The 27,819-nt window shown below is 40.8% G+C and overlaps 1 protein-coding gene across 1 annotated transcript in view; it reads right to left on the bottom strand.

Moving 5' to 3' along the window:
• Positions 1–8,521: 8,521 nt before the first annotated feature.
• The window catches only part of cachd1 (cache domain containing 1), a gene marked incomplete at both ends in the record, with an annotated part of 78,064 nt that continues 58,766 nt past the window's right edge, over positions 8,522–27,819 (bottom strand). The window contains 17 exons of the mRNA XM_083970500.1: positions 8,522–8,766; positions 14,165–14,266; positions 14,423–14,500; positions 15,640–15,801; positions 16,356–16,507; positions 16,831–16,947; positions 18,056–18,142; positions 18,377–18,537; positions 19,046–19,162; positions 19,513–19,612; positions 20,250–20,372; positions 21,299–21,409; positions 21,844–22,025; positions 22,956–23,098; positions 23,215–23,383; positions 24,864–24,981; positions 25,117–25,240. Coding sequence (XP_083826626.1) covers positions 8,522–8,766; positions 14,165–14,266; positions 14,423–14,500; positions 15,640–15,801; positions 16,356–16,507; positions 16,831–16,947; positions 18,056–18,142; positions 18,377–18,537; positions 19,046–19,162; positions 19,513–19,612; positions 20,250–20,372; positions 21,299–21,409; positions 21,844–22,025; positions 22,956–23,098; positions 23,215–23,383; positions 24,864–24,981; positions 25,117–25,240 — 2,291 coding nt within the window. The remainder of the gene's footprint in view (positions 8,767–14,164; positions 14,267–14,422; positions 14,501–15,639; positions 15,802–16,355; positions 16,508–16,830; positions 16,948–18,055; positions 18,143–18,376; positions 18,538–19,045; positions 19,163–19,512; positions 19,613–20,249; positions 20,373–21,298; positions 21,410–21,843; positions 22,026–22,955; positions 23,099–23,214; positions 23,384–24,863; positions 24,982–25,116; positions 25,241–27,819) is intronic.

A 27,819-nucleotide genomic window follows, 5' to 3' on the forward strand; every position in this document is an offset into this window, starting at 1 on the left:
ATGTGTTTGGGAAACTGGGACTCCGGACTTGCATGAAAATATGCTGCTAGTGCATGTCTGCCGTACCAGTTGGCAGAGCTGAGAGACTGACTGAAATGACCCGAGGGTGCTTGGACACCGAGCTCGGTGCTCTAATTCACAGCGTTTCTCTGGCAGGGAGCAGCAGGCAGCTCCAGAGAAGGAGGGAGAGCAGAGGAGATACGGTGACAGTGGAAAGGAGACAAAGACAGGGCCGTGTAGGAGAGGTATGAATGAATGCCGACAAACTGATTAGGTTTAAGGGGAACGGCAGACAGAGATGTGGCAAGGGAGGAGGGGGGGTGAGCTTCTTCTCTCCTTCAGCTCTCAACAGTGCTGAACTACTTCCCCGCTGATGTTCAGTAAACTGAGAGCCTGGCATGGCCTCTCTATTTTCACTATCCACCTCAAGGAGAAACAATTTACTTAGCTGCACTCTATGACCTTCTTTGAAAATAGACAGGGACACAGTAGCGTTTCACAAAGCAGCTATGCCTAGTGATTCTGTGGTACACTGAAATAAAATGTTGACTAAATGAAAGTTTCAAAGATGACTGACCTTATAGATGCTTCAATTCACTTGAATCCATTCAACTCAGTATCAAAATACCTCAATGCTCTGATGGTTATGTTATAGCAGACAGACTCGGAGCTGTAGTCTTCTCTCCCATCTCTACAGAGTGCGAAAACAAGAATATGAATGAAATCTTCCTCCAACAGAAATTTGTCTGAAGTGTTGGTTCAAATCTCAGTGCATAACCCAACAAAAAGATGATTGTTTGGCCATGTTTAATGCACAAGAGTGCACATGTTTGAAATTATGTTCCTGTTGAAGACACTTCAACAGAATATAGCCTATGACTTGTATTATTGTGTGTTGTCACTACTAGTAGCGTAAAGCGCATTGGGTGAGTGGTCATAGAGACTAGCGCTATATAAATGCAAGCCCATTTGCCATTATTAAAAACAGGCTTACCCTGACATTATGATGATGGCCTCAATTTGCCTCGAAACATTTACAAAGTGAGCACGAGATTTGGTGGCGGTTACAAATGAGAATATAGATACAACAACAAAGCCTATAGGCTACTACTGAAAATCCAAACATGAGAACAGAAAAAACAAATTCTAGCCTCTTAATAATGTGTTTTCTTATCTTTCTGATAGTTAACCACTATATAGCCTGAAAATGCCAAATAGCAAGTTAAAGCAGAAGTAAGTGATACGGTCGTTTTGGCTAACTTCTTGTCAGCCGATGGAGTTAGCAGCCCCCGCCCTCGTCATGGATCTATTGGTCTTCGTCCCTACGTCACCACATTCACGCGCATCCCTTGGCTGCACACACAGCCCTTCATGCCGTTCTCTCTCCTCATTGGATAAAGGTTGTAGGATACAAGGAAGTATACAAGAAGTTTTCTCCTCGGCTTACAGCAAAGTGACTGACAGACCCGTGTTTCGGACCAAACACTCTATATAAGTGATTCCCGTCGGAAGATATAACTATTTAAGACTTATATTAACACAAATATTCCGCTTACTTCTGCTTTATAGTCTACTTGCCAGCCCATAGGGCCCCATTGTGAACCCGGAAATGTTGAGTACCCCAAAGTTTTATGTTAGAAATAGATAGTATGGGTCCCCAGTATTCAGAAACTGCCGGATGCTAACTTATATATATTGGGCAATTAGCATAATCGACATAATTAGCATAAATTAGCATAATTTCCTATATGGGCAATATTTCAACAAAATTGACTTGGCTGATCTGGGCAATATTGGAGTGGTTTTAGGGGTTATTGATGATGCTGAATCCATTTCTGACATTTTCAAAATTCAAAATGGCTGTCTAAACCGGAAGTGACCAGATTTTAACCGCCAGTGGGCCGATTTTGATGGATTTCAAAATCTGGTCACCGGTTTAGACGGCCATTTTGGATTTTGAAAATGTCAGAAATGGATTCAGCATCATCAATAACCCCCAAAACCACTCCAATATTGCCCAGATCAGCCGAGTCAATTTTGTTGAAATATTGCCCATATAGGAAATGATGCTACTTTATGCCAATTATGTCAATTATGCTAATTGCCCAATATATATAAGTTAGCATCCGGCAGTTTCTGAATACTGGGGACCCATACTATCTATTTCTAACATAAAACTTTGGGGTACTCAACATTTCCGGGTACTCATTGTTGGCAAGTAGACTATTAATGTATACGTGTTATTTCAGGGAAGAAATGTTAAGTAACAAAGGTTCCCAGTCCGACAACTGGAGTTTGAGCGGTTCATGTTTGGCGCTCTAACCTCCAGATCTCAGGGGCAGTCCTGATTTCTCCTCTCCAAAAAGGAAAACAAACACTTAAACAGCACACTGGCCTTTCCCCTCCTGAAAACCAAAGCAGCCTCTTGTTACATTGTATCAGCACCATGTTGCCTCTCCATCTGTGGTTGTTTCCCAGATCCCCTGGCAGGAAACACTGTATGTACAGAAAAGCCTCATAAATAAATCATAGGTCTTCCAGGCAGTATGTACCGCTATTCTTCCTTCACCCACAAATTGCATGACCTATGTCCAACAGCTTGAAACATTAATAAATAAATAAGAAAAAAGACCATCCTTGTGGAGTTAAGTGCAGATTGTGGCTGAAAAAACTATTAACTCTGAAATGCTGTGTGTTTCCTGAAGTAGGGGTGAAGAGTTAAAATGGATTTGGGATTTCTCAAAGTTAACCAACACAGACATTTTCTTTACTACAACACATACCTCTGATTCTTTTATCATCATCTAACAATACAATACAATAAAATACAAGTCTGTATCGCAGAAAAAGCAAAAGGTTGATTCTTAAAACACTACGACATTTTGATGAACTGTAGAGGAATTTTATTTAATAACGCATATTGTGACTGTTATTGATTCCTCTGAAAATCCTCACCATCTGCAGAGTTATTTGCAGAGCGTATTAAATCATTTTTACTGATCTTCCAACATGGTGGACACTGACACAGATGGATCTTCATGTCAAAAAAGATTGTCTCTCCATCTTCTGGGTCAGACAGCTATCCCAGTTGGACAGTGGCGGGCGGCAGCAGCAGCAGCAGCAGACAGCTCTGCGTATCATTAAAAATACTCCCTACCAAACAAGGCCAAGGCCCCTCTAAAGAACAGCAATTTTGAGCGAAGGTGTCCTGAATGTCCCTGCATGAACTAGAGAGAATAATTAAGGCTGGAGAGGCACCAGACAAGATTACTCAGATGTCGGCGAGTAGGAATACAGAGCCAGGTACTGAAACAACACACACACACAATCCCAAACATAATCTCCCTGGTTTATCAGTGCAGGGCAGTTTGTGGGTGACCTGTCCCATAACCTCCTACAGTCAGGACAAAAATGGCCCAGCTCTGAAAACAAAATCACAACTAGCAAATATGTGAGACAAAATATCAATGAGGGGATTTAGGTTTCACTCACTGTAGAGTTTGTGTTTTTGAATGAAGTTGGGAAAGTCTACTCACACTTTCTCAAAACTAGAGTGACAGTCAAAATGTGAGCTTTTTCCACATGTTTATTAATATAATATGAATAATTCCTGTGATCTAACCAAACATATTTTAACAAACACAAACAGGCTATGATACATGATAAAGCCCAGCATCAAACAAACGACATAGCACAAGTATTATATTAGCACTGCCAAACTTTGACGTTAGCTAGCTGGAGCAGAAAACATGAACCTCTAACTTGGTCGTCGAGAAAACGTGATAGATGTATGTTTATCTCACAAGTTAATAGAGCAAATATTTGACTTACATTAATCTGGTGTTCGTCAATACGACTCCTGCAGCTGCTAAAGTCTTTACTCCTTTCTTCTCCTGACGGAGCAAGTAGTTGTTTTGTTTGCTAACATGTTAGCCCCAACAAAAGTTGATGTGTTTAACAATAGGTCTTGTGTTTTTCAAAAGTAACCAAGCATAAATACACGTTAGTAGGTGTAAAAGTTGAGTCAAGACTGGATGAATACCGGTGGATAAGTTACAACATTTCAGTCCCAGCCTCCTCCATGTTACAGCCCAATTAAGATGGAGCAACAGGTGCTAAGTTTTTTTTTTCTTTTTTGCTAACGAATAACGTTAGTGGTGACGTCACGGATCAGGGCGTGGCTTGAACTGGGGTAACACGAGGTCACCTGTTGTTAACACCTCAACTTTAGTGATGATCACTGAGGAACAATAATATGAAGAACCATAGACTGTATGATATGAACGGAGGAAAGTGGTACAGGTGAAGGCTGTTATAGATTGATGTTAGGCTACTTGGAGTCAATGCTGGTTGGGGCTGAAACCTACATGTCTGTAAATAGTGTGTGAAGTGTGAATGGTGGTGGAGATAGAAGCAAGATCACCAGAACAGATATCTGCTCTGCCTCCTCATTGCTGCTTCATATTTGTCACTAACATGATGCAGTCTTTTTTATACAGTCTATGGATGCAGTGCATAATGTTAAAGATGATGCTCATGTAGTGCGCAGAAGTGCAATGCAGTTAACCCTAGTGCTAACTTTGTGTCACCTGATTAGCTTTGCTGTGTATTTGCAGCAGTTCATTAACCTACATTAGGACACTACTAAGCCTAATAAAAAGTATAGCCTTGCTATCATGCAATGACATTACTCTTAACCCTTTACCTACTGACTGAGGCTAAAAATGGCCATTTGGACATATTTTGTTATTATGGCTATAAGATAATAAAGAAATGTCCTATGTCTGTGTGCTTTGGCCCCTTTTTCCAGGAGTACTTAAACTTGAATTTCTAACATCTGGTAAATGATTATTGCACATGGTATGGAAGCGAGAGCAGTTTAATATCTCAATGTTCTTCTACTCTTAAGATTAGAGAGTACCTGTAAAAACAAATACGTGGCGTGTCGAGTGTCTGTGGTGAGTTGCATCTGGGTAGCGTAGGGACCGGTCTGTTGAAGCAGGCATTGTACTTTTAGTTTTATCCTTTAGTGAGGATTGACCCTATAAAAATGTTTTAAAAAGTGGCTAAAAACACAAGACAGACAAGTTAAGTGTAAAATGGACTTTATCACATTCACATTGCAATAAATCTCAATTTGATAACTTTATATGATACATGAGGGGGGTGATGTACACATTTTCCTTCAGTACATTATTTAATGCGATTCAGAGTGTTCTGTATAGACACACACAAATATACTTGTTTACAACGGCTGGTAAATACTGTTTAAAAGCTCTCCAGAAAATATGCTTTTAACAACAAACCACTTTGCAGAAAACAATTTGCCCCAACATACACACATGTGGAAAGATACACGCAAGACTGCATTTGATCTACAGGTTGCCAGGAAAATGCTACAAGACTGCGTCAGCTGAACCGGAATTATGTACCATGTAAAAGTGAAAACAGGAAAAAATTTAAGCTTTGGTGATGGACTTTTCTTTAATTCTAATGAAATACTGAATCCTCAACACAGGACTAATACTTTTTAAATAATTTACTAATTTCCACATGGAAGCCTAATGAGCTCACATGGAGTGTGCAAATGTAAATATTCTACCCAAGTGAAACTAAAATAACTGTAAATGAAAATGTCTGACAGTCTTTAGTAGCAACAGAGCCATTGCACAGCTTAAGATTGGTGCTTTGGCCATTACCTCAGTGAAAAGATGATGTACCGTTATTTTGCAATTCTAAATTAGTTCATGGAGAGATAAGGTTTTCTTTAACGTTTTGAAGACACACAGTAAAACTTTAAAAACTAGAAGTCTCTCAAACAAAAAAGTGTGTATTAATTTTTTCCAAGTACTGACTTCCATCCAATATGGACCTAAAGAAAAATAAATCTAAAAAAAAAACATCCAAGGCATCAAAAATATAGCAAGACGCCATGAACAGACAATTCAAAATATCAACCCGAATATCTGAGCATCATTTGAAGCATACATTATGTCTTACCAACATAAAAAAAAGGAGTGTACAGGACATTAATAGCTATTTGTGATTCTGTATTTACACTTCATATTGAATCTCTGAAGAACAATAGACATTTTGGCGCCCAGAGATAAATGGGTGCCACACTGACAGGATCTGACCTGCTGAACAATCAAACCCATGAAGCACAGATAGGGTCAAGTGACTCTTCATCAGAATAAAAATAAGTGGATTTTTCAATCATAATAATTTCACCTATAATTCTCTAATACTATCTTGAAAAAAATACAATAATGCATGAAAATATGCCAGGAGGATACTCATTCATTCATCTCTTTCTCTCACTCACTTGCTCACACATACAGTACACACACACACAACAACAGTTAAACTAGAGATGTGTAGAAAAGACTTTTTGAGTGGTTAACCACAGAGGAGCCGACAGATGGGTGTAACCTCTGTACATCAACAGCAGCATCTCTCCCTCTTTCACTCACTTTGACAAGAAGGAGACTCCATCTCGGACATGAATGGAAATTGAAATTGTTTTGCACAAAATCCAGCACACAGCCTTCACACACATACAATATCAGCTTGGCCTCAGAGGCAAAAAAATTGTGGTAAAATAAGATGAATAAAATAAAATAAAAAACGACATTCTGTTCTGGTTTTTCTACTCGGGCAGTAAGAGAGGGCAGCACTCGATCTGAGAATCTCTCAGGACCTCTGTGATGGTCCCCAATTATCCTCACACACCAAATCCCCAGCAGTGACTAAAGCCAGGAATGTTTTGCTGGTGTTAGTGTCTCCTGTCTTTCCCTCCTGCAACCCCAGGAGGCTTTTAAAGGCCAGCAAGCATACACGTTCTGCCTCCTGATACAGAGGACATTTTCAGCTTGTTCGGCACAAAACATCACTTTACTTCGCAAGACCACAAAAACAACTCAGTGATTCAAAACTGTGAAGACAGAGCAGAATGTACGTCATCTCAAACACCACTTCCTTCTAAATGCTCTGACACAGGACGTGGTTAAGGCTCATTGTTTTCGTTTTTTAATATTTACTTTTCTTTTTTTTTTAAACTGATTTTGGCTGAGATTTTAGGTCCATGCTCATCCACAAATGCTTCTATTCACTTAAAGGGGGACACTTGTCAGTATACTACATGGTAAACAGGATCCTCTAGTGGAGAGAGAGGTTGCTTCTGCTAATAGAAGGAGGGAAGAAAAATGGAAGGAAAATGCAAATGAGCTACTAAATTTTAAACCAAAGTGACTTAACATTGCCAAAATAAAATAATCTAAAATAGACTAAAATAATTATCAAGAATTTAAGGTTTTCACATGGCCTGCTGTTTTACTGATACTAAAAAAAAATCTAAAAGAAATAGTATTCACATTTGAAAAAGAATTAAACAGTGGGGGGAATTAAAACAAAAATAATGAGCCCTAAATATGATCTGCTGGTTATAGGAAGAGGGCTGATACATGTTACTTATTCTGACTGCTGTCTTGCTTGTGTTGGCGGCAGCTGCTTGCTCATCTGTCCTGAAAATCTACCTCTTTAATAAATAGTAGAAAAATATTTTCCTCTTTTTAAGTGTTTCTTCCTGTTTTTTTTTATGTGATTCACTGAAGATGTATTCCTACTTTGAAGTTCACAGACATTCATGAAAATGTCCAAATGTCTTCCCAAGCCATTTTGTGTAAGATCAGCAGCTACTCCTTTGGATAAAAAGGCAAAAAAAAAAAAAAAAAGTTGGGAGTGATTATCTGCAGAATCAAGGAGAGTAAAGCAATAATAGAATCCAGAACATAATCCCATATCAGATCCAGGTAAGTGTTGGAAAGTTGATGTTTTTTTTTTTTATTCTTCAGAGACATCCAGCAGTTTGCACAAATGAAAGGAGTGCTCCTGAATGGAGGCTGGGACGAAGCCCTGAGGCGACAGGGGTCCATGCCAGACTACATTTAATCTGATCATCCACTGATCCAACAAATTATTTGCACTGGTCTTCCATTTGAAAAATGAACTAGTTTGTCCTCTCTGAAGGCTTTTAGGTTCCAGTCGGGTCCTCTCCACATTGAATGGCCAATGAATGAGCTCAAACAGTGCTGTGTCTGCTCCCAAAAAATAATTGTATGCTCATACAGAGTCCCGAATGCCAAATGTCTTCAGAAAACAAACAAAATTTCCCATGTGATTATTCCCACTGGCTCAGGTCTTGTCATTTTATTCGGTGTTTTTGTAAAACTGTGTACACTTCCCAGCTTTTGGATTAGTATCAGTGAAGAAAGGGCTGAGATGGAGATATTGGCACAATCAGACCATTAGGCCCGTATTATGCTAAAGATCCGTTCATGGCGGAGGTCCCAGCTGCTCGGTGGCACTACGGGTCTGTGTCCAGCTGTGGAGTTTTTCTCCCTCCGTCCTGACAGTACCAATGTGTAATCAAGCACAAATGTGTTCTTTTTTTTTATAATAGTCTTTAATTAAAAAAAGGGTCCCATCCCTGGCAGGCGGGGGGGCCATGCCTTATTGAGGATCAGCACTCTGCGTCCACACTGTGCACGGTGACCGCGGCTTGCAGGTGATGCGTGTGCAGCGGATGGTGGTGTGTGTGCGTGTGCCGGTAGGGGTGGAACTTGTGGCTGAGCAGAGCAGCCGTCTGAGGAGGCGTGTCCAGGTCGAGGTCGTCATCGTGGTTACCGACGTCGACACCGGCCGAGAGCGGATCGTTGTTTCCGGGCGGATTCTCGCTGTCCTCCTGCGGACTCATGGTGCTGTAACCTAGACACAGAAAACATGGAGAAGTTAGCGTTGTCGGAGCCTGAAAGTTTAGTCATCAGCCAGAAATTGTTGCGGAAATCCCTCAAAAGAAAAAAACTCCTGCCTGTAAACACTGTCATCTTTAACACTTCACACAAACTGCATGTAATCGACATTAACCCTACAACTTTAACTGACAAAAAAAAAAACACAAAAACCCATTTGATTATAGAATTTACCTGAAAACCCACACAATTTCTCAAAAGAAAAAGATAAACAGAATCCAACATGAAGCAACCACACTGAGTATTATATCGCAAACCCCCTTCAAGCACTTAGTAAAAAAGCAAAGGATTTTACCAAAGGTTTGTGCACAAAGAAATGGGAAGACGCCATGAAAGAAACTACTCGGCAAATGACGCCCTCGAGTCATTCAACACAGAAACAAGCTTTTGAATAGAAGCTACAGTAACAGAATGTTTCTTAAAGCCATACATTTATGGTGCGCTGACAACTAAATATCCCTGTTGGGCATTTTCTTCTTTCCATATGTTTTCAGTTTTCTCATTACAACTTGACAACAAAGGAGCATACATATTTATGACCACTTTCCAACATATCTTGCACATACGTTTAGCCTGAGGCGATGGCATCATAAGCCAATGTGGCAGTTAGGATACATGGGTAACTGGAGCAGTGAGAGGGCAGTACTGCTATGACAGGGAAAGGGGATTACTGGGTCAAAGACTAAGTAAATAACAGATTGTACATAAGGACAGTAATATTTTATGACACTAGCTACAATTTATCATTTATACTACCTCTAAGTACCTCTACAATTTTGATGATTGAGATACTAATTATCAACTCCCGACAGTTCAAAGCTCCTAGAAGTCAATTTTCATGAAAACCTGTGTAGTCCTGTGTTGATGCACTTTTCTTAATTGCTTACATTTTTCATTTGAACTCAAATTCAACACAACCCTTCATCCAATGAGTGGGCTTCGTCACCGTCAGAGCCATGAAATCCATCTGAAACACCTAGTCTGACTATAAAAAAAAAATTTGGTAGTTGATCTGGAAATAAACCCATTTTCCTTAATTCCTTTAGCACCGTGCTTTTTTAGCTTCTGAAATGACACCAGCAACATTCAGCACGCTGGGAACATCTGCTATTACTATTCGAGCAAATAACCCTGTAAGCCTGAGTGCCTTGACGATTATATTTATAGAAGAATCGTTGCCATTTTGGATGATGAAACACTAAACCTCCACAGATACTGAACCAAGTCATTTCTGAGAACGTGTATGCGTTTCTGTGAGTGTGTGTCATGCAGGCTGAAGGCGGTAGCTAGATGTATATGCATTTGTGTGGCCTTGTGTCAAACTGATCTCTGAACAACCTTTTCTATCCTGCAGACAGTCTAAACCGTCACATTTGCATCTGATCCCTCAAGATGCTTCTCAAGATTTTGTGGGTTTATAAGGACTTTGGCTAGATATCCACAGGCTAATTCTTAGTCAGTCCAAAACCAACTGCAACTGCAACACAATTCAAGTTCACAGCCATGCTAGCAACTTTATTAGACTGTAATTTGTGGTGCTTGAATAATGCTAATATCAGCATGCTAGATTGCTCAAAGTGACAGTGCTGATGCTTAATAGGTTTTGTTTACTATATTAACCATCTAAGTTTAATATTTAAATTTAATAAGCAACAACACAGAAAAAGTCCCACAGTGTGTTGTCATGAAAAATAAGGACATATCCCTCATGTCTCAGTGAGGTGTCCTAAAATCTTGTGCTAAAGTCAGACTGAGAAGTTTTTTTTCCAAATTTCCTCCGCTGATTCTCCAAAGATTTGTCTGGCTTTGATACCAAAAGAAGGACAGGAGACAAAGAAAAAGGAGAGACAGAAAAATGAGCAGAGGGAGTGACAAGGAGAGAGAAAGAGGGGAGGGGGGGTTGCAGTAGGGATGGAGGGAAGGGGAGGATTAAAGAAAAGGGAGGGATGGAGACTTCAAAGGAGTTCCAGACTTGGAAGATGCCAGCTTCAGCACACTTTATCCCCCTTTTCCCCAGAGCAAGAGCCGAGAGTTTCAGGCAGGTCTACAGCTAACTGTGCCCTGTTGACGATTTTCAGCTGTATCAGGAAAGGTGATCAAATCCCTCTTAATGTGAGGAAACATGGGAAAACTATTTCACCTCTGGACCTTTGAGATTTCTGAAGACTTCCAGATTTTTCCTTTAACAGCTGGACACAAATACTAGAGACAGTTGAATGTGAGTGAAAGACATGTGATAAAGTGAATGACATCTCAGAATAGTCTGATATCATAGGAAATAGTCAATGATCAATACAAAAATAATGCATAAATACCTGAAACAGCTAGCTTGGCTTAATCCAAAAGGCACAAAATCAACCTTACCAGCACAAGCAGTGCTCAGTTAACATGTTTAAGTTTATTTATTCTATATAACCTACAATGAACATGGAAATGTGTTTCTCATAAATGATCAGAACTACGCTAAGCTAACCAACTAGATAGTTTCACATTGATCATAAAGACATTGTAGTGTCTTCTTATCAAATGCCCACAATGAAGATTGTGTCCTTGGGGTTTCTTATCCAATGTTAAAAGCTAGAAATCATGCACAAATCATTCTCAATTGAAAATCCTCAATGTAAACTGCAAGATTAACTTTGCAAACAGGTCTGGAAGTAAATGACTTCTTAAGTGAACTGAGCTAGAAATGCACATATTTAAATATAACAATGTGTGCCTCCTCTCCTCTCTACATATCAATGATATTACTCAGTTATATTGAAAGTAAAACATTAGTTCTTTAATGTTAGTGTGTTTGGATTGAATGTGCAGAGTTATGCATAATGTTCATTTTGCTCTGGGAAGTTCTAGTCGTCCCGTGGAGCCTAATGACTGCAGCTGACAACTGCAACGGCCAAACAGCACTCTGCATGTGTGCGTCACTCACTTGACAATTATCTGGCCCTTTGGTGATGGTCTGTGTCTGGGCGTCACATCCTTATGCAGTATGAGTGTGTGGACTGTGGTGGGAGGGCACCTTTGACCGAACAGAAGAGCAGCAACTTTGTTGCGTCAACTTCTGAGTTTGTTTTACTCCCTGACGGTCTAACACCCCCTCTTCTCTATTATTTCAAACTCATCTTCCTCTCTGTCCCTGTCCTCCTGCCCTTCCATTTCACTCTAATTTCCCCTCTTTCATCACTTTTGCATATCTGCATCTCTGCACTTGTTCTCAATTTTCCAGCTTTTTCTTTCTCATCCCCAGTTACCCAACATGAGACATTCTTTCTTGCCCTGACTGCCCTTTTTATTAGACCTTTTTAATCATTAAGTTTCACCCTTTCTTTATCTTTTAATACAAGAGAGACAATCCAGATGTCTTCCTCAAAAGATTTCTTCAAAAATTGCAACTGTGTAAAAAAAAAATCCTATGGTGTTTACAATTATCTCAACTCAAACTTCACTATATTGTATATATATAATATATAATATAATCTTTCATCAGATACAGAAAAATAACATTACAGTTACTATAGATGAGCTCATCTTATTAATAAATTCATTTCTCTGTTCCTCTACGTCTCTACAGTATGCCACACATCTTTATTCTCCCTGATTTAAGCCAACTTGTCTTTGTTTCACTTTAGCCCACTCTCCCCCTCTTCATATCCATCCTCTCTGTCATCATCAGTTATGCAACAAGTAACATAGACACTCATTGCCAGGAAGTGGAGTGATGCCATATGTAGGTGGTAAGAGCCCATGTGGGTGAAACTATCCATCCACGCTCGTCGAGTGTCAGACTTACAAGCTCCACAAATGGTTACGGTGAACATGAGCAACTCTCCCAAAGCTAGAGACGAGTGAAAACAAGCTTCTGAGCTGTGATATAATGAAAAGAACAAACCAGGAGCTGAACCGCTGCCAGTGAATTGAGAGCTAACTGCGGATTTGTGGCTGTAACATTCAAAGGAGAATAATATTCATTTAAAAAGATGAAACCTAAGCCCCAAATCTGATCTGACAGTGAAGCTTAAAATTATGGTTTTAAGATTTCACGCTCCGAGTATGCTCACATACACATTAGTACCTCGGGTTTAACTTCTATCCTAGTTTTGATCCCCATTTACATGATCATTACGGTATCAAGGTTTCTGATCATTTATACCTTCATTACTCTAGCTCAGTCACAACAATCTACACCAACAAAGAATATTCACAAAACCTGGATAAGGTGCCATCATGTTAGAGTTTATTCTCCTTGTTTTTGTGGGTGGCAGATCCAGGTTTTTGCAAAACCTGTTGAAGACTTTAAGACCCTTAGATAAGATGTTTCTGTGCAAATTCAGAATACTACAAAAATCATAACCATAACCAGGATACTTGTGTGCATGCAAACACACTCAATAAAGCTTTTAGTGTAAAAAAGAAAGAAAGGAAGAAAAAAAAAAGTATTAGTCCTGTTCCTGTCAGTGGGTCTGAGTCACTGTGGGAGAAGGTTAATCAAGGTAATCCAGACATTTTTTATCTCATGTCCTCCAGCTCTTTCTTGGCAATCCGGGGGCTTTCGCTGACCGGGGGGGAGTCCCCGCTTGAATCTTCTCCCTGCTTCCTGATTAAACACCAAAAACCTTAACTGGCTTCTTTTCACACTCTGCTCCAAGATCCGCCTGAATATCTGAGCTCCTCACCCCGTACCCGGACAACACACACTTCCCTGTCTAAACAACTCAGCCTCCTAATCCAGTAGTTTGGTATAACACCTGTTGTTGTCTGTAGATGTGCTGTTGAGGGGCATGGTTGTGATTATATCCTAATGTGTAGCAGTAGCGGCAAAACTTCAGCACAACTCAAGTGGCAAACAGCCCCTCTGTGCATGATCGGGCCTGTTTCATAACCAGCGGATGGATGACTGACTCATTTTCCGCAGAGCAGATTCTTTTAGACTGAACTTTCTATTGTATAACACCAAAGGTAGATAGATATACTTCATTTATATACACTGCACCACGGGGGGGATATTGCTAAAACCATCCTCATGCTAAGCTGATCATGACTGTGTGTCGCCTCCTTGGCGTCTTAAGCTTGATCAGGATGATTTTTAGTATTGTTAGTCCAGTTTCAAAAGGTTTCAGTCATTTTTAACCCACAGAAAAAACACTATTAGTAAGGGATGGAAATTTTGACGATAGTCATTTGTGGTTGACAGCATTACTGACATTTAATACAAAAACCTTCCTCTCAATTCCTCTTTCTAATAATACCGGTGCACTTCAGGCCAGTATGTAGTGTCATTACCTGCACCTTTTTTTCTTGCAAATCTCCCCACCTCCTCTTAATCTATCTGGGGATCCAGAGATAAAATGTCTTACCATGGTCGCTCTCTGTCCCGGATCGCCCCCAGTACCGTCGTCTCCGCTCAGGAGTGTGTGTGTGTCTCTCGATCACCGCAGCTATAAATCGAGTGTTACTGACTGAAAATGAGGAGAGAACAGAGGTCAACCCACAAAGGCCCAGTTAAGTGGTACTCAAATATGTCTACTGTGAAATGGGAAGGACTGATTACAGAGCTGTAGCGTTTAAACCATTATATTTAAATGTTTCTCCATCAGATGTCAAACAGAACTTACTGATTCCTCTGTCCTCGTGGCTGTCTTCATCCCTCTCGTCTCTCTCATTATCCAGGTTAGACATCCTCACTGACATTTCTGAAGTGATGTTGGAGGTGAAGAGAGTGGGAGGAAAGAAGCACAGGGCCGACATGAGGTGGATGCTACTATTCTTAAAATGTGATGAGGTATGACAAGTAGGAAAGATATGCAAAACTCTTTTTCTCTATCAAGCCAAAACCTAACAGCAAAAGAATAACGTTATGTTGATTCATTACACTGAATTATAACATTTCTTGCAGCAGATTCCTTTAAAATTATTCTCACACAACTATTAATACAGTAATGGTTACATGGATGGATGTGGTTTCACATTCACTCCTTATTATTACGTTTTAAACTATATTAATGTTCTCATGCACACTATAACAGACAACCACCTTTCTAAATAAGCAAGTAAAATAGGAGTTGCAGACTTGCAGTTATGTATAGTTCACAGTCTTGATTCTTTGAGTTCACTGGGGTTTATTTATATGTATAGTGTGGTTAAGGCCCTGCAGTTGAGCTCTGTGCACATGCACTTCAGTTTTTCCTCATTTCTGTCAGAGATGCATCAACTGATGTGGTTCATATTAGCTGTCTAAGTTTTGAATTTCTCTTCATCTCCTCATTTTCCTCCTCCTAAAAACTTGCAATTTTGGACAGTTGATTGATAGTTTGTACAAATAAGACACATGTGTGTATGTGGGCGTGCGGGCGTGTGCCTTATCTGAAAGCATCTAATCGGTTTAGTTGATAAAACATCATACTGAGCCTGAAGTTGGGAAAAGTTGTGTATTGTTCGTGCAGCCTGCCCCACACACACGCACACACACTCAGATGCCCTGTGATAACAAAGCTGCCATCGGCTGTAAGTTGTTTCCCTAACTATCAAACATAACTTAACAAGGATGTAATTTTGTTAGATTTTTTTGTCAATATTACTGGGTAATTACAGAAAAGATATAGCAGCAGCTGCTGCTGCATGATGCTAAGGTCAGCTTTTTAGCACCAGCACCACTTGCCACACTGATTGTTAATCATGCTGCTTTAAAACTTTGTCTTTGATGTTTAGAGAAATGTCATGTGAAGAGGAAACTGTAAAACTACTCACTTAAACTGAAACTGAACTGAACTATAAACTTCACTTTATAAAGGTGTGTGTATGTGAGAGAGAACCAACTATCGGTCATACGCACCTTGTGCTGCCAATGGTGACATGTGCTGGTGCGAGCGCCTGTGAATCTGGTGTCTGTATGCATACACAGCCAGCACCAACACCATGATGCATCCCATAATGCCCCCGGCAACCGGACCTACAGGGGCACTCTTGATCATGTTCAGAGATGCCACCTCCTCATCTGCAGAACAGGAGAGAAGAGGAATGGGCAGAGGGTTGTTTAAAGAAGTTACAAAGGATTTCAAAAGGATTGAGAAGTGAAAAACAACAAGCTGGTATCAAACAGCTCGGGCTCAGATCCCAGCTCATGCTGCGATGTTGCTGCATTTTCTACTATTTTTTCTATTCTCTCATCAGAGGGAAATGCCATAGAAAAATTATTCAACAGCAATCAAACAGACACTTCCCCTTTGGAAAAAAAAACTGATGACAGAACTAAAGGAAAAGAACCAAGCAAGCAACAGAAAATATTCAGCCTATACAGCTACGTAGGTTACATTTCTGTTTTCTCAAGGACGGTAGAAATAACTAGAATTTTGTCTTCTTCTATTGTTGCTTGTTTGTTTCCTTACAGGCTGACATAATGGCCCACAGTACAGTACATTAAGGAAACATGTGTCATTACTGCTGAATCAAGCTAAAGCGTTCTACTTGGCCACAGGTTCCCTATGAGACACACTGATGATGCAAAGAGTAAAAGATTTCTCCAGTCTTTCTCTGGTATAAGAGTCTCACCTAGTAGCCCCAGGCCGTCTGCATAGGGACTCTTGGCACCGACGATGCCCCCGAAACACTCCTTCTGCAGGGCGCAGTATGGCTTGTCCAAATGAGTCTTACCATCACTGTCCACCATGCACCACTCACAGTCCAATACACCAAAACAATCACTGAAACATGACACAGAATGGAGTTTGTTTTAGTGATTGACCAAGTGGTTTTTGATTTTTCTTAAATTTACCACATCACTGATAAATATATATTTAAAAAACTGCTTCTTGTTTCATTTAACTGCTTTGGATTCTCCTTTGTCTCAACCAAATTCAATGTCAACATCAACTTAAATCTATACTTACCATTTACTACCACTGGGGGGCACCATACATTACCAGTAATATTAATAGTCGATTTATGTGTCTCCATGGTATGTGTCTGCTGGAATAACAATGTATTGGTATGTACTGTGCATGTGTGTGTTGTTTAGTGCATGTACCTGCTGGTGTATCTCTGGCTACAGCGGGTGTTGATGCACTGGGGCAGGGTATCATGTAGACTGGGATCAATCACATTCAGACTGACTGGCTCCTGGTGCACCTCGCAGCTGGGGTTCCTGTGCAGCACAAACACACGAGGTGAAAATGCTGAATGGTGGCGATACAGCAACATGTCCTTGGTCAACACATTCAGCCAACAAAATCCATCCAAATCCTCGCATGAAACACGATTACACAGTAAAACTGACATTAAAAAAAAAAGAAAGAAAATCCAAGCATAAACACACAAAGTACTGTCTTTGGCCTGTCAATATGTAAATCAGCTTTAAAAAGGAAAACATCAATGCTGCTTGACACAAAACAGGCAGTGAAAAATGATAATTGCACATCTTCCTGAAATTAAAGAGGGATTGGCATTTGAAACACTGACGTGCTGTCAAAGGCTGCTGATGGCTGATGAAAGGAGGTGGGTGAAACAAGAGCGACGGAGTGAGAGAGAGGAGGATGTGAGAGGCAAAGAGCATGATAGACAGAGTGGTAAAAACAGTAGAGGGGAAGACTAGGACACATGAAACAAGAGAGAGAGAGAGATGTAAAGCTGAGGAAACACCCACAAACATCTCAAAAGCTCCCAGGATGTTTGACGCACGTAAAGTGTCTATAATTAAATTTATAATGACAGGACCATGAAAGGGACGCGCTTCAGGAAACTAAAGGCAAGTACACAGACTAAGAAGTGCAATAATACTTTTATAACACTACTGATATAATGTAATGAGAAAAATTGCGTTGAGCCTGCAAATAAATTAGTTAAGTCACATAGTGTTGCAATATCCGACATTCACACCAAGTATGCCAACTCTTTATATCCATAACCATATCTCCAGGGAAAGGGAGAAAACAAACAAATAAAACTGTGATATTATCACAAATAACACTAAAAATTTTAATTGAGTATAAATTCTAGTATTAAGGACTATTGTTTTGCATTGGCTTCTGTTATTATGTGTGTTGTTTTTAAGACAACCAAATAGACACACTTGAAGCACTCAGGGGAAATTTAAGATACGACTACACCTCAGGGGCTACATTACAGTGCTTTATAAACAACTGGTATTAAAGCATTTTTCACTAGTTGTTTTTTCTCCATGTGACATCATGTAGATCAATCCAGGAGTAGAAGTTGTGTATATAAATGTTGTGTCTGAACGGTTCAGCACTGACCTGTTTTCAGCGTTGGTGAGGTTGCCTGTGCACTCATTGACCTCTAGAGGGCACTCACATGGACACTCACACTCATTCTGCTCCATCCTGAAAAACACAGATAGTCATGTTCAGTGGGAGGGAGAAACGCTCATCGCTGTTGTTAACCACATTGGCTGTGGTCATCATCTAGATATGTAGCATTTAATTTGATGAGTTTTATCCATCACATCTGAATCTAGCCTTTCTAGTTAAAAGGTTATTTTTATGAACTTATACAACAAATATCATCCTTATTGTCAAGGTGTCGCCTTCTAATCAGTGTGTGGGTGGAGCAGAGACCTGTGGCAGTTGAGACAGAGCCGGTCGACGGTGCTGCAGGCGCAGAACGCCAGAGAGTCACACGTCTCGTTGACGATACCGGCGAAGGCGTTGGTGCCAGGGATCCTGGTCAGACGGTATTTAGAACAATGGCTCCCATGGACCAGGTTGGTGAGGTCCCCCTGAAAGAAGATTAGAGAGTGAAATCAATCAATCAATCAATATTATGTCACTGGTTACCTGGAAGATTCATGTACCTCTTATAACTATATTTTACCCCCCTTCAAAAACAGATGGTCTTCTTCATAATTACTCATAAATACAACACAGGACCCATACACATAAAAAAAAATCAATTAAGTCATTTGAAAGCAACTTATTTAGAAAAATGTGTGACAATGAACATTATCAATCTAAAGTGGACATAAATTAAATAGAGTATAAATTAAACTTAAACTGGGATAAATCACTCTGGGACTCAAGATTACTGTAACTACACAAAAACTGTGTAGGAAAATGTCATGGTTGTAACACCAGTGATCACCACTAGGAAGCAGTGTTACACTATTAAATATTAACATGTTAGGCCTTTAGTGAGTGAGGAGCCTGTGTCAGACACTGAAGCATCATCAGTCTGACATGTGTTCTCCTGTGTAACCATCCATACAGGAGATCCGGTCTCTGACTCACCACTATGCTGGTGTTGAACTTGTAGAAGCGCTGCACAGTGCGGTCGCTGAAGCTGTTGCACAGGTTCTTCTTGACAAAATTGGGATGGTTGAGGATGTCGTTGGCCACCAGCGGCTCCTGCCATCAAAAAGAGAAGAGGGACAAGTTGAGGAGGGAATATAATTTATTCATTTTATTTGTTTTCTATTACTATTTGTTTTTTTTTTGCTGTTGTTTGCTTTGTCTTTTACACTACCTTACATGTTCGAAATAAAGGCTTAATAAATAAATAAATAAATAAATAAATAAATAAATAAATAAATAATGGGAGTAATCTTTTAATAATAATACTATTTTGCTATTGGTTAAGGACATGTTGGAGTGACTTTTAATAGTACTGTTGCATGTCTGAGTGAAAGAAACTTTAAATGGTTCATTTAAATCCGATGTGATCTACATCGTTGTGCATTTGTCTCTTGGTGCTTTACCTTGTGTGTGATGTGCTGTTGCTCTGCCGGGGCATGGCCTTTGGGGTCAATGAGAGTGGGATGTGCCACCAGGTAGCCTCTGTCCTCCATAATGAAACACCTACAATGTACACAGATATGTAAATGTCAGTTCTTCATGGGTTGACAGCAGGGAAATTGTTTGGATTGATTAAAACAATATATAACAATATGTATTTTTCCCTGGTGCTAAATTCAGCTTAATTCATTTGCATAATAGAGCTCCATTCTGCTTCCCTCTGTTCCTTAAACATTCTGCCAAATATTGCTCCTCTCTACTACACACCCCCTTTGAGCTAATCCTGTTTTATATGGCCCCTGAACGCCAGCTGAGAGAGCATGAAGGAAATGGAGGGAAAGAGAGAGAAGACGGGGGAAGAAGAGGGGACCACAAGTGGAGGGGGTGGAAAAGAAAAGATGAAGAGAAAAAACACCAAAAAGGGAGATATTAAAGCTGGAGAAAGTATGTAGGACTGAGGCAGCAGCTACGCCACATCTCCAGCAGGAATGCCGTGATAATCAGCTTATCTCTTTTTCCCCTCTTTTTTTTCTCTTCTTGATCTCTGAAAGCTGAATTCTTGCTCAGTAAAACAGAAATTTTGCCAATCCAAAAAAAAAAAAAAATCAGAGGGAAAGGGACAATGATTTGCAGAAAGAGGCAAGAAGAACAGAACACGAGTCGACTCATCATCACGTCCATTCCCTGTTTTTTTTTTTACCTGATCTTGTTGCCTTTGTCCTGGTTGCAGATGGGCAGCAGGTCCAGCAAGACTTTATAAAAGTAGCGAAGGGTGAAGTCGATGCCCATCACTGCAATTGCGTAACCGGGGGCCATCTGAGAGCTGAAGAGAGAGACAGAGAAAGAGAGCAGAGGAACAACAAACAGAGGAAGAAAGCAGGAAAAGGTTAAAAAAAAAGAAAAGAAATCAAACTTTGCTGTGATTGCACTGAGCTGCACACTCAGAGTAATTGTCTGCTGATCTATGTCTCATTAACCTGCAGACCTTTGGGGTTACATGAATGAAAGTCCCACCTAAACTCAAAACACACACACAGCAGCACACCTGCACGCTCTGTATTTACAGATTACAGGCTGTGTGATTATATGCTCACTGAGCCAGCACACAACAGCACACTAATCCTGCTTCATCAGACGTTGATACTGGCTGTTTGTGTGTGTATACTGAACATTTTGCATGGACCGTGGTAAACAGTTATTGTACTGATGCAAACAGTGTCGCCGGTCATTGTGATGAGTGGCACTGAGCTAGAAACACAAACACGTTAATCTCAGCAGCCAAAGGGAGCTTCAAACTCACTCTGGCTGCTGCTCCAACTTCTACAACTTGGCCAAAGGGACGTAACTCAATTTGTTATCTGGCTCTTCCTCCTTCAGTTGCTGGGAATACAATGACTTGCTCCAGGCGACTTTGGAGGAGCACATACTTGAAGATAACTGTGGCTGAACCCAGACCATTTGGTTGAGGAATATTATGTCAGTCACTACACAGCCCCGCAGCAAAGCTGGTCAATGGTCTCCTTTTAGTTTCCCTCAAACTATTTCCTGTCTTGAGAGATGGTGAGATCTGGCAGGAGTGACTTCCGGGCTCCGAGCCTAACTGTCCACAATCATGTCTGTGCTCATAATAACAACAGTTGAAACTGCTGATGAGCAACTATCCAGGAAGGCACACTGATCATGTTATTGCCCAAGTGTAAAAAAAAAAAAAAAAAATCACAATTCAGAGGAGTTTGTTGTTTTTCTTACCTAGAGGCGTGGATGGTGTGGCTGATTGTGACAACGTATCCAGCCCCGCCCACATCCAGGTACGGCCCCGTGAAGGTGATGAGGCCGGGGTTAGCCACAGCATGCTGGTACCTGCATGACACATCACACAGGCGGAGGGTTATCTCATAACTTTCCCCTGATCGCTTTAAGATGCTTCCAGAAACTAAAGAATGTGACCCGTGTGTGAACTTTTCATGGGAAGACACAAATTTTCCTCTTTTATTGATGATCATAATTATTTTTTATTGACTTGTATTGTAGTGTAGGCTCATTTCTATTCACAGTTTGATGAGGAAGGATAACTGGATTGAACTGTGTAAGAGCAGGGTGTAGATCATTAAGCACCTGCATTTTGGACACATACTCATTCCCTTTAACTCCTACCTACCCAACAAGCTTTCATACGGCCTGTTGCTTTCCTAAAACGCGGACACACACACACACACACACACACACACACACACATACACACACACCTTCACTCCTTCTCTCCCCCTCTTCACACCCTCCAAAGTAAGCCTCACCATTGTCTGCGGGTCGGGTCGAAGGCTTTGTCCATCAGAGATCCTGGGTAAATCCGGAGCACCCCACTGGGGGTTGCTATGTAACGGCGCACAATGTAGCAGTTGAGGCTACTCATTTCCATTAGTGTCATCCACTCATCCGTGACGTGACTGGTTGCCATAACCTCGTTCCTGACAGAGGACTGCAGAGGAGCGGGGATGGAGGGATGGAGGCACAAGGGTAGAAAGGAAGGGGAGAGGAGACAGAGGAGGCAGGAAGAGGAATACAGAGGGAGGGGGTGAGAAGTGAGGGATTTAATCTCAGGTTGGTTTTAGATGTAAGTCGACTAAAGTCTGGGAAACTTTTCGGCTTCCAAAACCAAAAACGACAAAAGAAAAAAGTTTATACTGTTTTCACATAGGCACAACTACTGTATGGTGCAACTAAACTAAACTAAACTTAAATGGTTCTCCTGTATCTCTCTGTTGTAAAGAAATTAGAATAATTCTGGTCAAGAAATCACATATCAACCATCATTCAGGAAATAAATCGGACTTGATAAGCCCTAAAACCCCCAAACAACACCCTGAAAAGTCTGATCTCAGCACCATTTTCACAGAAGCTTCAAGGTTTGAAAGAGGTGATCAGGTCACTGGAGGGGGCCTTTAAGACCAGCCTGGGAATCAGAGCTGAGACTGGAGCTTAGAGTTCAAACTCTAACCCCCTGCTCCCCCCAGGACAGGAATGCACACAGACTGCCAAAACCACGTGGGGGTTTTTATCCCTGACTTAAAGATGCAGAGCTTCATTTGAAATGTGTGAATTTTAAGAAGTCTAAAAATGTTGACTCACTTGTCAGAATTAAAGATGAATTAAAACAACTTAAACATGCATAAAAGAAATCCACTCAACTACCTTGGGGCAAATAAATTGTGCTTAATAGTGTTTGTACATATTTGCATGTGGGGATATTTGTGTACATGTGTGTAACCTGACCGCTGGGCTGGCTGCGTGCCACATGTTTGTCAGGTAAATAGCATGAACCCCTGCGTTTGAGTGCACGTCCCACCAGGCTGGCTTTTGCCATGAGTTGCATGCAAGTTTCCAGGCTTGTGTGCTGCTTGTTGTGTACCTTGAGGCCTGGGTTGGCTATGAGCCTGGTGTTATCACTCAGGTAGGCGGTGTAGTGCTCCACCATGCGCTTTGTTTCTGGCTGACTGAGGTGCTCATAGGGAGAGGAGAAGCTCCCGGCTGCCAGCATCACCGTGGGGGACTCTGGGAAAGAGACGGTCAGAGGTGTTTGTTTTAAATCAAGTTTGTAGGCAAAGTTATTACTTCGAGTTATCGTACATCGGCTCCATGGGGTGTGGGGATTTGGTGCCTTTTCTTACCGACGGTGGCGAGCTGTTTGAAGTGCAGACAGGAACTCGGTTGACCCAGCAGGTCTAAACGGTGGTAGAGCAGCTTTGAGCTGGGAGCCGTGTTCAGGTTCTTCAGCTGCTTTACTGGGATCTCAGGCTGCACGTACACGATGCACAGGATGAACGACGTGTCCTGAACCTACAAGGACAAGACGGGAGAGAAGGAGGAGGAGTTACCTTTGTAAATATTCATCCTATTAACATCACTGAGAAAACAGCTTTCACCCCCAAGAACATGCTCTGTAACCAAGGTGCGCCTTTGAATAAAACACAGGCCGTTAATGTATCTTATAGGCTACGCTCCATCATATTTTGTCCAAACAAGACGCCAGGGAGACTGTGACATTACACACACACTCCATCCCTATGTGTCCTCTTTTTTCTTTTATTTTTTTCTGTGTTTAGCGTCAGACATCATAGCTGATGTTTTATAGGCTGCAGGCGTCTTCCAGAGAAGATAAATGTGTCCAGTTTAACAACTGCTTTCACCCGACTGAGTCTAAATGAACCATGCAGGACTAGTCTGGTCTGAAATGTTGTTATTAAATCATGCAAACTGTCAAATCCTGGGTAAACAGCTTCAGAGAGATCTGGGAGCTTCTGGTAAATGAAGAGGAAACAGTTGAGAATTCACCACATTAGTTTAAATTCCGGTCAGAAAAATGTTCATGAAATACAGAAAATATGAAATAACAAATGAATGACCTGATAATATCTGGCTGACAAGAGTGCAGAATGGAGTAGGAAACAACAACTCTTTTGGATTGATGCACCCTCAGTCAATTTAATATTTTTCTGGCTCTGGAAAGTTCATTTTAAAAAACAGAGACAGCGGCCAAACCCATGGCAAAGGTGACGTGTTTGAACTCGCCCGTGTGGAAAAAAACCCCAAAATGTCAGAAGCTTTTCAAAAAAGGCTAAAAGTGAAATGCCTGAATTAAGTGTGATATTTTTGCTCCTGCCAAAAGTCTAAATGTCAGAAAGCAAAAGGAGTCAATATGGCGTGATGTTATTGCTGTCCTGATGCCACTTGTTCCTAAAACACGACACTTAAAGGTCTGAGAGGAACAGCAGATCCGAGGAGGGACAGACAAGTTTCTGGGTGTAGGAGCGCTTGGTCTTTATTACACCAGCTAATTAAAGGTGGCGGGGCTTTTGGTGGAGACACAAAGGCTGGGGACATAAATCTATATACTGCTTTTAGACAGCGGTGGAGTAATGATAAAGAGCCACGGACAGAATAGAAGAGTTGGAGAGAGAAAGTATATGAGTGAGTTATTGTCCCAGAGTGATAATGCCTGACTGGCCCTGAGCCAAAGATGATCATTTGTCTCTGGTCTGTGTGAATGAGCAAATTCTCGTTCTGCTTCAAAGATCCCTTTCCCCACTTTTCCACATCGACTCCTTTGCAGGTTTTTTCATGCAACTGAAAACAAATGTCATATGCACTACTGTATATAAGCCTATCTTACTGTAAATGGCTTTAAAATACATGTAGGTTTTCTTATTTGTATGTGTTTGCGAGCAGAGAGTTGGTTTAATCTGGGCTGAAGGCAGAAACTAAACCTAGTAAATATGTCTTCCTTTTTTCCGTCTCAGTCAACAACACCATCACATACCAGCTTCCAGGCGTAGCTGACGTTGTATGCGTCTTTGCTGTTGTCCCTGAGCCGGTTGGTGTGCCAGGACAGAGAGGAGTTGACTGGAACGGCGATGACCTGGCTGCCCAGGGGGAGGCTGTGAGAAATACACACAATCAGTGTTAAAACAACATTACGTATCAATAGTATCAATCCTCAATCGATCCTGGTTTTAAATGAAAGCTACAGTCAAAAGCGTTTGTTTCTTTTAAATTAAGTGATAACTTCCTACCTTAGGATGTTATGTCGGACAACAGGGAATCCTGGGATATTCTCGTAATGGATGATGTCAGTGTGCAGGGGAGCCTCTGTCATCAGGTAAGGCCGTGTCAGCGATGGGTGCATCAGGGTGTAACCTGGGAATCAAACAACAGCAACATTAAATAGACTGCTAATACATACTGAAACAGAAAGATATGAAATAAAAACTCAATTTTAATGATTAATTGGATAAATAAACTGTTGGAGAAGGACGTTTCCGGTCGCTGTTGATCGAGAGAAACTGAACGCACCTTAGCTTCACAGCAAAGTGTCTAAATACTTGCGTCAGTCTGGTATTTAAGATTTTCCTTTCACTTTGTCATTACAGGATACTGAATGTAGAAAGAGTCTCTTTGATTTTAGTATTAAGTCACAACATAACATCATAATCTGAACCCACCGTAATAGATTCCAAAGGCGGTAAAAAACTGCATGTTTCTATTTGGCAATGTGGAATTACTAAGTCTTACTAAGCAGCTTGTCACACCACATAAATTTAAACATTTGTAGATTCTCCCAAAGTCAAGCTGTGGGTGGTAGACAGATCACACTCATAAAGACCATTTCTTTAGGCAATATATATATATACACATCACATCATTACATTACATCCACTCATTTGGCAGATGCTTTTATCAAAAGTGACTCACAAGTGAAGGACAAGTGAGCGCAGGAGGAAACCTTGGCACTACTACTACATCTATTGAATAAGAGCGAGGATTCCAAGTAAAGGGCTGCTCATTTTTTAATCCCCGACATCCAAAATTTAACCGGAAAAAATAACAACAACAACAACAACAACAACAACATTTAGCTCCAGCACAGCGCAGAGGAGGGAGGTGCTGTAATAGACACAGCTCCGAACAGCAGCAGGAATCGTTTTGGGAGCCAAAAAGCCCCGAAGAAACTGGATAAAAAGCCCATCTGTTTTGAAGGGAGTCAACAAACAATTTTTTTTTCTTTCACAGTTCTAATACACTGTGTTTATCTAGTGAAAAAGAGAGCGCGTGTGTATTTAACAAAGTAGCAGCAGGTGTGGTGAATCACTCTCATGAAGGAAAATCCATCTGCGGTATAAGGCATCTCTGTTCTTATTAATACAGCAAACTACAGTGCTCTTCATACATAAGTCTATATGTAATTGCGCTCAGGTAGCAGCTTGTTCAATGCACATACAGTCTAATGCATGAAGTCAATAAATAATATCATCTAAATGCAGAAATATGTCTAATATTCGTCTGAGTCTTGTCAGCTGCATATTTACCTAATTATATTTACCTAAACTCTAATTGGCAGCGATTTGAATACCAGCTAATAACTTTAATGGGAGTCATTTGTCAGTGTTCACCAAGTTGCTGCACTAATAAGAGCTGTGCAGTAATAAGCTATAATTTGATGGCATATTTATTACAATAATAAACATTTTAGAGGAGAAAAAAAAAGGTTTGAATGAGTGGAGTAGAGGAACAAAACTCCCGCAGCTGCAAAAATTAACTCGCAATAATTAACTTTAATTTTGAAAAATTCTGATGCTGAACACACCAACCAGCCAGGAGAGTGCCTGTCATTTATTCTGAATGTCTTATAACTGTCCTCCACCACACTTTACCTCACCTCGTAAAGTCTCCCACCTGTCCGTCATCTCCATCTCAGCCATCCTTTAACTTTTTCACAAACTTCTGCTGCTGTTCACTTCAGCTTTTTGCTTTTTTCTCTTTCCTCCTCCTTGAATTTAATCACCATACTTCAGCCTCCCAGGCCCCGAACCATTTACAAATCAAGCCTGGGTAAAGATCCGTCCCCAGCGTAATATTTCTAGTCTTTTCTTTTTCTTTTTCTTTTTTTTTTTTTTTTTTACAGTTTTTTAAAGGGGCGGCATTTCCAACAAGGTATGAAATACAAGTTGAGAAGCACATTTATCCACTAAGGTGTGAAAATCAGACAAACTGCAAGCGCTGCACAAGCTCTGCCCTTCACATTCCTGACATTCCTTCTTACGACAGCGTGCATTTTCACCTGTGTGTTGGCAGCAGCAGACACAGTGTGCTTTCAGGGAAGACAGAGAAATACTGCAACTGAAATTTAGATAATTTTTGCTGGAAAATAGCTCTGCATGGCTCTGTGTCTACATGTTTGAATTAAAGGAAGCTGTTGTTAAACTATGTAACTATCTACAGTAGGTGTGTTTTAGCTGAAAATGCATTGAAAAAAAGCCAGTTTACGGGTTTCCAAAAAAGTTAGAAGTTGATTTCCACTACTTCTCATCTCAGCCTGACAGGAAGACAACATTACCCACAGCAGTGTTTCCACTTTCTGTACAACTATCTGTCCATTAATGACACTTGTCCACAGGCCCACAGAGCACCAGTGTACAGCACCAGTGGTTCAGTCAAGACCCCCTCAGCTGGGGCCAAGACAAACCGAGACCGGACGTGAGCACTACCGCCCTGCACTGTGGCAATGCACTGAGGCATGGCTCAGCCCAGAACCAAATGCCAAAGAAGTGCCAGTGCTACCAAGAAGACGTCAATTAAGTCTAATAAGGGATAATGGTCGTGGAGGAAGTTGAGGCGGACAAAATAAAGTGTAATTCTACTTGTATGTGAAACAAGAAGACCAAAATAATCTCTTTTCCAACTATTTGGAGTGTTTCTCTAAGACCGTGACTAATGAA

This window comes from Trachurus trachurus, assembly GCF_905171665.1.
Source record: "Trachurus trachurus genome assembly, chromosome: 4".
Taxonomy (NCBI): Eukaryota; Metazoa; Chordata; class Actinopteri; order Carangiformes; family Carangidae; genus Trachurus; species Trachurus trachurus.